Here is a 9,822-nt window from a genome sequence, read left to right as displayed (position 1 = left end):
ATCAGAATAGATGGTGAGCAATGAAGCTGCTTCTGTATGAGAGAGTATTTGTGGATAAAGCATGGGAGAAGCTGGCACTGCCTGTCATCAACGTATGTATTAAACAAGAAAGGTTTATGAAGGTCTTGTGGTGGTGCCAATAAAGAGGATTCTTTCCGCCATCAGTAAATGGTAGGAGGGCTGCATTCAGTTTAAACATGCTGCATTTAAGGACCAAGCACCTGAACCATTCAAATGTATGTCTGCCTTTCCTGCAGCTTGGAGCTAGACAACTGATATCAGCAATATCTCTTCACTGATCTTGGATGCCATTTAAAAGAGATGGGTCACCAGCCAAATTCTGGTGAACTTGTGGACATTCAGGACTAGAATTGTTGTATGGTTTGTTCCCTTTCTCAGCAATGCTTCAGGAACTGAAACTGTGTTACTGACATTAGAAGCTTTGCAAGCATCATCACATCTTGGTGTTATCTATAGTTTTTGATGCTCAGGCATTCAACAAAAATAGAACAGAAAGAGGGCAGTTATATCAGAGAAATTTATATAGTGTTACTGGGATGAAAGAAGTTCTATTAAATTCCAAACATTGCTACATCCGTCCCCACTCTTTGTTTCTTAATTCATTCCTCTTGATCTTCCCAGTGACTGTCTTTGGCAGCTCTTGGACAAATTCCACCTAAATAAAAAGACAGAAAACAATGTAGCATGTTCTACAGAGATGGTTTTTCAAGACTGGCTCTCAGTGTATGTGGAGAACTAAGAGGACTCCCACCACTAAGAACTGCTTGCCTAAATGATCAAGTCCAAGCCAAGCTGCACATTGTGCCACATGTGAAACAATTTCTTTGGTTGCCTACATAGTCAAACATCTGTGTAGTTTCCTCCCAGCTAACCAAACTGGGTACTGAAACATGAGTATTGTAATAGAAGGATGAATACCTAAATGGTACCAGAGGTCAGATATGAATGAGAAAAAGGAGAAAAAAGGGGATGTTATTGGCACAAAGTCTTTAATAATCCTTAGTTCCTATGAGTTCTACACAAGTGAACCAAAGCACTGCTACTACCTCTTTCCTTAGTGCTGGGATTACTGAGAAACACCAAGTGTATGCTCCTGGGCTTTCCTCTTATTTATAAACTATGAGGACCAGTAGATCAAAACATTCATATTCAGTCAGGTACTACCCTAAAGTCATCAGAGAGTGCTTGGTTGAAGATTCAATACAAAATGGAGAATTACGATTGTGAGCCTGCCTTAGAGCATGCAGATCTAACTAGGATATCATATAAAGCGTGTAAATTTTTGAGAGGTTTAAATAAACAATTTACTCAAATGCATGAAAAACAATGTAAACTAATGTTATTTAGGAAAGATTTTCTGGAGCCAATGCTCTAGCTGAATTTTTACCGTTGTCTCTTTTAGGTGAATTGTGAAAATCAAAATAGTAATTCTCCTGAAATTTATGGAAGGGTTCCCTAGTTTAAAATCTCAGAAGCATTTACCTTTCTAGGGTATTTATATGGAGCGGTAGTTTTCTTGACATGCTCCTGCAAGTCACAGGCTAAGCTCTCCAGGTCACTGGATGAAAAGGTTGGGGACAGGACCACAAACGCTTTCACAACCTGTGAGGTAAAGGTCAACAAAAGTGATCTGATACCATCCATTTTTAAGAGCTGATATACACGTTACCAGTGAGCAGTGCTGCTTGGTCATGATGTGCAAAAGGGAGGAACAGAGAAACCAGCACAATGTAAGGAATGGTTTTGCCCAGCTTTTGCACAACATATGTGCAGAAGGGAAAGTTGAAAGCATAGTTTTCCTGCCCTCATTCCAAAGCAAGAGCATTTGCTTTATCCTCTCTGCAGGGGTCAAGAAGATGGAGTAATAAGAAGTGTCTCTGCAGAGTTCTCCCTGAAGCTGTGGGACATTTTGTTTCTCTCTCAAGTTCACAGTGAGGACAGTAGGCCCACATCATCCCAGCACATGACTGTGCTTTCTCCAAAGGTGTAGCCCGAGCCTAATGCTAGGGCAGCTATAGTTTAACTTTGGCTACACCAAGACAGCCCCAAAAGACAAGCACTTTCTGTATGCTGAAATTAACAACAAGGGGAAAGTAAACATCACTATAATGTTCTCCACAGGATGAAAAGAAACTAAGAGCAAAGGCATCTAAATGGGAAGGGATTTTGCCTGTCACCCCAAGTAGGATTACCCATGATGACATGACTGGCTTAGAGCTATATGCTATTCAGTAGAGTAGGAACTGCTTTATATAGTTATATATTTAAACAAATATATTTCTTCCCCCACCACTGTTCAGCATCATTACCTCTCCTCTGAGGGGATCTGGGCTGCTGACAACAGCTGTTTCTGCTACTGCTGGGTGCTCTATCAGGGCACTCTCTACTTCAAATGGCCCAATGCGATATCTAGGCAAGGAAAGAAAAATGTACAATTTGGTTTTATGAGCCAGTATGAAATGTTTTTTTAATTGTCATACTGAAGAAAAAAACCAAACCAGACCAACAGTCAGCTACAGAAACTTTAGGCAGAACAGGAAAGCTGGCTGTGTTAGAAGATAGGAGCATTTCATGGTGGTCATGTGGTACAGCACTGCTGGGGCTATGGATACCTCTCCATCTCTCCCCTCTCCTTGTGGCTCCTAAGCTGGAGTTCCATCCCACCCTGATAGTTGGGGTCTGCAGCACCAGCTGTTGCCACGTTATGGTATCACATCATAAGAGATCAAATTGTTTCATTTCAACATGTTAAAAATAAAATGTTTCAATGTTCTTTGAATCCAGTAGAGATGTCCTTCAATTTCAGTCAAAAAACAAACTAGATTAAAATCCCTCTTCTGCCAATGGAAACCTTCACTTTTTATTGAAACAGATGAGATATTGCAGGGGAAACAGACACAGAGATGCCACTGACATCAAGATGATACTGCAGGTCTATGTAAAGCTAATACTAAAAGCAAGTATTCTTAAGACAAGAGGTCAATCACAGGACTATTAAGTCAGAAGCTAACCAGGAACACAAAATGCAAAATTATATAATGTCAGATTTATAAAGGAAGCATGCAAACTAACCCTGAAGAAATGATAATGTCATCGTATCTTCCAATAAACTGAAAATATCCATCTTCGTCCATAGTCCCTCTGTCTCCAGTGACATAAAAATCCCCACGTTCACTTTCTGCAGTTTTCTTAGGGTTATCCTCAAAGTGGTTTATAAACAGTAGTTTAGATTTTGAGCATGCATTAGCTATACATTATGCTATAATGCACATAACATTAAATGCACTGCAGATTAATTTATCAGTCAAGGATATTCAAAAATTGTACTGACTTTGCTAGAAAATACAATAAAATGGGTTTAATTTTTTTTAAAAAATTGTAACTCAATCTTGAGCAAATTCTTCTCTTCCCTTTTCTAACATTCATCAGTCTAAACAGACAAATTACTCTGGTAACAAATAATAAACCGGTGAAAAATATTCAACCTTCTGAACCACTACGCAGTTGGAGAGATTTTGGGGAGATTGGTGGTGGTGAGGAATAAAATAAAGTCCTTACTACATATTCAGAGAAAAAACCAATTGGTCTTATAGGTTTGCTTCTGACAGCAATTTCCCCTTGCTGTCCTGGAGGCAGAATATTGGCATTTTTGTCTATGATCTAGAATGAAAACCAAAACATATTTTAGTCCAATGGAAAAAAAAGAGTCCCAAACCAACCAAACAAAAAATCCCTAATGAAAGAATCTAAAGAGCAGCCAACAAACCTGAACATCATAAAGGGGAGCTGCCTTCCCCATTGATCCAGGTTTAATCTTCATTCCTTTAAAAACAGAGCAGATTACTCCCTGTAAAAATCAAAATCAAACCAAAGTTTTACAATAGAAAACTACTACATTCAAATTCAATTAATTAAATGTATTTTCTAGACTAATTCCAAAGTAAGAAATTAAGATTCACAGGATCCTATATATCATTGCTGCATGGTACAGATAAGCAAAATCAAGAAACTCCCTGAAAGAATCCTGGTCCATTATCTGCGAAGAATTCATGTCCTCTGACAACCAGTCTTCTTTCTTAGATTCAAACTCTGCCCTCTTGCCTGTCACTGTGACTTGGAATTTGCTTAAGGACATTTATGGAAATATTAGAGCACATCTCCTCCCAACAGTCCACGTGAGGAGAGCCATGAAAGGGTGTTCTTTCAGAGGTTATAAGGGGAGGAGATTATGGAAACATTTACAAAAATGTGAAGGGAAAACAAGCTATGTTCTTTCAAAACAAACCTTAAAACATCATAAAGCAAAAAGGAATTACAAAGATTTAATAGAAGATTGACCCTACAGATGTACCATTTCAGTCTGGCCATACACTTCATGGATGTCCAGCCCAGTCTTGCTTTTCCACTGCTCCATGACTTCTGGGTTGACTGGCTCCCCTCCACTCATGCAGTGCTTCAGGTTCATGAATTTGTAGCTTCACCCAGAGTTAAAAAACAAGAGAGGCAGTACTTAAATCTATTGGGCAAGACAAGGAGCATGCAACTATAGCCAAATAATACTGGAGAGCCGTATAGTGGGAGAGTTAGTTCCATGAAGTGGGGAAATCAGAGGATTCCTGGTCCTTTGGCTCCTGGTACAGCAAGGATATCAGTCTGTGCTCAACACTATACATATGAGTAGTAGTCAGAGTTAAACACACATGAAAAATAAGGTAAAATTTTTGCTGAAGCCAGCTGGGATTTAAGGGCATGCCAATAACTAACCACAGAATGATTTGCTGAGCCAGGGCCCTGATTGCTGACCCTCTGCAACAGCCCAAGTGAGAAAGTGCAAGAGGGGAGGAAGGAACGGTGGCAGGCAGAGAGGACTGGAGTAGGGGATGAGGTATAACTGCCACACTAAGTCACTCCCTCACAGTTACGTTGACACTGACTTTCTAGGATGACAGTCCTTCCCGAAGCATGGACAATTAATGTGGTAATTGGAAATTATGATAAAGAATTTAACAGGTGCTCAGTTTCTCTATGTTTATTCTATGTTTGATCATAAAACTCATCAACACTTACAGATTTTGTATGACAGTTTTTTCATGAAGATATTTTAAATTACCACCCTATTTTGGGTCAAGCAGCTAGATCTGGGAGTTCACTAAAGTTTAGTGAGGGTAAATTAAACATTAGTAAATAAATCTTGACATACTTGGAGAGATCATTTTGCACCAGCATGCGGAACAATGTTGGAGCACCAACCAGCACGTCAATGGGGAATTTGCAGAGTGTCTAGTGAGTTAAACAACAAGAGGGACATATGAAGCTCAGACAAAAAACTGCCTTGTGGATGTTCAGTAAACAGGTGATACAGGGGCAAATGTAGCTCTTCTTTCTATGTAAAAGCATCATATGCTCTCTGTTGGGTAAGAAACCCTCCTACACTTGGTGTAATATGCAGAGATTCACAGTACATTTGATTGGAGAAAATCCCCTGCTAACATGCCTACATGACACCCAGCCAGCACAGTTTGGAGCATGGCCAGAATACGCCCGTCTCTGTCTACATTATAGGAAAGTTTTCACCTTCATCTTGGCTTCAGTTTCAGTCTGCATTAATACCAGCTGATATTACTTCCACAGTCACTAGAACAAAAGGCAAGCAATTAGTGCTGCTTCTGGATGATTTTCATTCATGTGCTTATCAGCTATAAGCAAAATGCAGGAATGAACCACAGGTTTGGCCCCTTCCGTGTACATGAAATATGCAAATAGGGGCTTTACGCAATGGTTACAACATCTTGAACACAACTACGGACACAACCCTCAGGAGATCTATGGATGCTCTTAAGAATTATTTTTTTTGTGGCTCTTCTGCAGATTAACACATCTCCATGAGTTTTTCCTTACATTTAGGATGTCTGCTGATTCAACCTGTGGTAGTTTATGTATAAAGACGCATGATCCAAAAACCCAGGGATCAAAAACAGATGACAGTGAAGCAAGTATCCATCCTGTGTCTGCTGTGCTCCATATCATATCTGAGGGAGTCAAATCCAGCCAGTACCTGAGAGCAGAAAAAAAATGAACAAAAAGACAATGAAAAATTATTGCTTAAAAAATACCCCAACTGAAATCACAAACAAAGCAAAAAAATCCCCCAACAAGCCCAAGATTTCTCATAAGGTACATGGGCACTGGGCACTCTGAATCAGTTTATTTTATGAGCTGGCTGTAGGATAAAAGGGCACCTAACGATGTGTTTGTATAAATACATGCATACACACACATACATATATCATACATACATGTATCACATCATATATCATACAGATCATAGAATAGTGCAAGGGAAAGAGAGGAGTCTCAATTTCAATAAAGTGGCTTTCCACTAGGTAGGAAGATAGGGCTGAAGCAGCAGCGTTCGTGGATGCTCTGATGGACAGCAGGTATTTCAGTTCTAAGGTTGCTGAGGGACCAGAGTGACCTGTGCAACCAACATCGACTCTGCCTCTGCTCATCTACATGTCACAAAGCTTTTTTCAGCGTGGTATCTCTTGGTTCTTTGCACTAAAGTATTCCAAGATGATGGCTGTCCTTTGAACCACTCCAAAGAAAGGGTAAGAGATATGAATTGAGAAACAGAAACACTGGGGGTGATCCTGCTCCCCTAGAAATCTGCTGGAGATCTAGTCTGATTTTAGAGGGAGAAGCACTGGGGCTGCACATTGGCATTTCATATTCAGTAATTTTTCATTAGTTTTACTATGCAGCTTCAATTATTTCATGTTCAGCCAGGCTCAAACCTGTCATACCTTTCACTTAAAAGGGGTCTGAAGCCAAGACTACCCTGGGAATGTTCAGTCATCTTTGGAGAACCTGTGGTTCCACTGGTGAAGAAGATACTCATTGGGTCTTGAATCCTTGTTTTGACACAGGAATGGTCAGCAGATTGGTTTCTTTAAAACAGAGGATGCAATTGTGACTTCAGTGGTTACTTTATACATGCTTCAGAATATAATTATTGCATATTGCAGAACTCATACTCCAGATAAGCCTCACAGAAGCTCTTCACCAAATTAGACTAAAATATTGTGGAGTTACACTTCTTCAAAGACAGACTTCCCCTTAAGAGGAACAGATAAAACTTCCCAGAATAAGATCACTGTTAGCAAACAACACTGATGTGGATGAACAATCAAGGAGTCACAACGAACACTTTAATGTTGGCATTTGATGAGTACTTGTTGTTGATGAATACTTGTAAATGAGAACTTGTGGAGAACAGGTCTGCTTTCTGCATCACGACTGCTGTGTCACTAACTCATACTCACCTGTACAGGTCAGTGAAGTTCAGCCATCCCTCCCTACCACCTTTGGACACGATTAGCTTGGTTTTCAGAAACTGACACTCGGATGCCACTGAGTCCACGGCAGGAGCCGCTGTGTCATTGGTGACGATACACGTGGCCTTTGATGACTGGAGTCGATATAATATGTCTTTGGCTGATAATGTGGATATTCCTGGAATTAAGACAATTCCTGGAAGAGCAATAAAGTTACTTTGGGATGGCATTTTTTACATCTGATTCTTCTCTAAGAAGCTAAACTATTATATTAACTGTTCCCAAACTGAGATGAATGTGCCCTGGCACTCCCAAGCCGAACAGTTATAGTGGAGTCATGCAGCTGTTTGTGTCCTCCTGTAAGGAATGAAATGTGGGCCTGTCTCGTGAATTCCACAGATCTTCCCTGACTTCTGTCATCTCCATGCCTACTACACAGGCCACCTGTCTTATGGAACCTAGTGCAGAATCTTCAGGACTGCCTGTGTAATTGGTAGCTAGGCCACTCACTAGATTATTAAATTATTTTTCCTTTATAAACCGTATAAATTCTTGATCCTCTCAACTGATCTGCATTAAGCAGTTTCACCAGTCTCAGATATGCTCACTGACCTGCTCGCATGCAAGCCACATTCACCAGCCACCATTCTGGGATTCGTGGCAGGATGACAACAATTCTGTCCCCCTTCTGCAGTCCACATACTTTAGTCAGAACATTGGCCGCTTTCCGAGACAGGAATGCCAGCTCCTCAAAGCTCCACTTCACTTCTTCTCCTTTTCCATCTACCCACCAAAAGGCAGGGTTTGATGACCTCTTTCCAGCCTACAAAACATAGGGATTCAAAACCACATTTTCCTCTGAAAGACCATGAAATTGTCATGCACAAGTATCTGCAAATTATCGAAGATACTAATATTTCACAACTGGAATATAAGCTATTATTTTTCCCTTGTCCTTAATGGATCAAGATTTGCTATGGATCAAGCTCAGATATTCTCAATAAATTCTTCTTTTCTAAACCTGAAATGTTCACCAGACCAATTGTCTCCAGACTCATGTCCGAGTCTGGATCCTATTTCAGTTTAAGCCTTAAGTGGAGCATAAATGCTCTGACAAAATAACAGATACCGTAAATACTTTACATAAAGTATATACAGTTAAGTGGTCTCTAACTACAGGGCATCCGGTCAAACGAAGAATCCACTTTGGAGCAAGGCAATTAGACATTTGTGGGAGAATTCTCCCTAGTATGCAATATTATTGTTGTTACCTGTATTTTTATGATGTGAATATCTAATATTATAGTATGCAGAAAGAATAAGCACAGCCATTCTGAGGATAAATCAAAGTCAAAAGGAACTTACCATTGCTTTTTCTACCTACATAGGAAGCACCAAGGGTCAGAACCACTTTTCAAATAAAGCAAGAAAGAATGAGATTTTGTGTAATTTCCTAATGCAAATTGGTCCTGGCCACTACTTTCTTTGATAAAAGAAAAACTCCCGGCTTGTTTCAAATGATATTTCAAATTAAAGTATCTCATCTGCACTATGAAAGACAAAATACCTTTTCAATCTCAGACCATTTATCCAGTACATCACTTGCAAAGTTAAAGTACTTCGGTATTTCCTGCTCGCCCCGCCTGACAGACTCGTACTGTGAATATACATCAGAGGCCAGCAGCCTGGGGTGTCCATGGAAAGTCCTGTTAGGAGGCTTCAGAGTCCACAAAGATTTTAAAGTTCGTAATTTAAGCAACAATTTCATGGCAGAAGATGACATACGTAGATGCTGTAGAGTATCTAAGAAAACTAGCAGAATTGTTGGTATGAATCCTGCAACAGTAACAAGAAAAAGGAAATAATCTTGAGATTATCCAAAGACAGTTCAGTTACGAATTGATGAGTTATAAATTGAAGTCACTTAGGCTAGTCACAGCCAAACTGATATTTTTAACAGTTCAATTAAATGTGAAGATCCCCATCCTGCTTTTTTATATTTGTTACCACCAGTTTTTTAAGGACTTACTGTACTTATCTGGCATCTTGTCTGTAGCTCAGCTGATCCTTATATATTCTTGATGTGTTCTTTGGGGCTGCTAACTGCCCACAACTCTCCTTAGTCAAACACAGCATCAGATATTATTGTCTGCATTATAGGAAGATTAATGTTTTTTACACCAAAGCATTCACTAGTTATTCTCTATTCCTTTTCCTTCATGTAGAGCTGGAGGATGTTTTCAGACTACTTCCATCAAAATTCTCACTCTTTAAGTTGCTGACTGATTTATCCATTCACTAGATATATATCCCAAGAACCTTCACTTCAGTAATCCCTTATGTAGGCCCCCATTTTGATTTAGACACTTCTACATTTGCTGGCCGTAAATGCCCTCTTCCATTTGTACTCAACATAATGATCCTAAAAGCTTTCAAGTTCAATTACTTTCTTCCTTTCCATTGCCAC

The 9,822-nt window shown here is 39.7% G+C and overlaps 1 protein-coding gene across 1 annotated transcript; it reads right to left on the bottom strand.

Annotated features, from left to right (window-relative positions):
* Window positions 1-379: 379 nt before the first annotated feature.
* On the bottom strand, window positions 380-9,324 carry LOC113485629 (acyl-coenzyme A synthetase ACSM4, mitochondrial-like). Its single transcript, XM_026858935.1, has 13 exons — window positions 8,923-9,324; window positions 7,968-8,178; window positions 7,344-7,551; window positions 6,825-6,968; window positions 5,920-6,076; window positions 5,222-5,301; window positions 4,373-4,496; window positions 3,788-3,868; window positions 3,580-3,681; window positions 3,094-3,221; window positions 2,331-2,430; window positions 1,504-1,623; window positions 380-676 (listed from the first exon to the last, which is right to left on the bottom strand). Exons 1-13 carry the CDS (start codon window positions 9,136-9,138, stop codon window positions 590-592), a joined length of 1,758 nt encoding a protein of 585 aa, XP_026714736.1. The 5' UTR covers window positions 9,139-9,324; the 3' UTR covers window positions 380-589.
* Window positions 9,325-9,822: the final 498 nt, after the last annotated feature.

Source organism: Athene cunicularia (genome assembly GCF_003259725.1).
Source record: "Athene cunicularia isolate RWA chromosome 14 unlocalized genomic scaffold, athCun1 chr14_part1, whole genome shotgun sequence".
NCBI classification, from domain to species: Eukaryota; Metazoa; Chordata; class Aves; order Strigiformes; family Strigidae; genus Athene; species Athene cunicularia.
This window is presented reverse-complemented; position numbering and strand designations above follow the sequence as displayed.

Excerpts from the sequence above, each read along its gene's own strand:
- LOC113485629 (XM_026858935.1), bottom strand. The coding sequence starts at position 9,138 with ATGTCATCTTCTGCCATGAAATTGTTGCTTAAATTACGAACTTTAAAA. Across the intron at positions 8,179-8,922 it reads AATGGTCTGAGATTGAAAAG|GCTGGAAAGAGGTCATCAAA; the intron begins GTATTTTGTCTT and ends TATGTTTTGTAG. Across the intron at positions 3,222-3,579 it reads GTTTTTTCTCTGAATATGTA|GATAACCCTAAGAAAACTGC; the intron begins GTAAGGACTTTA and ends AACCACTTTGAG.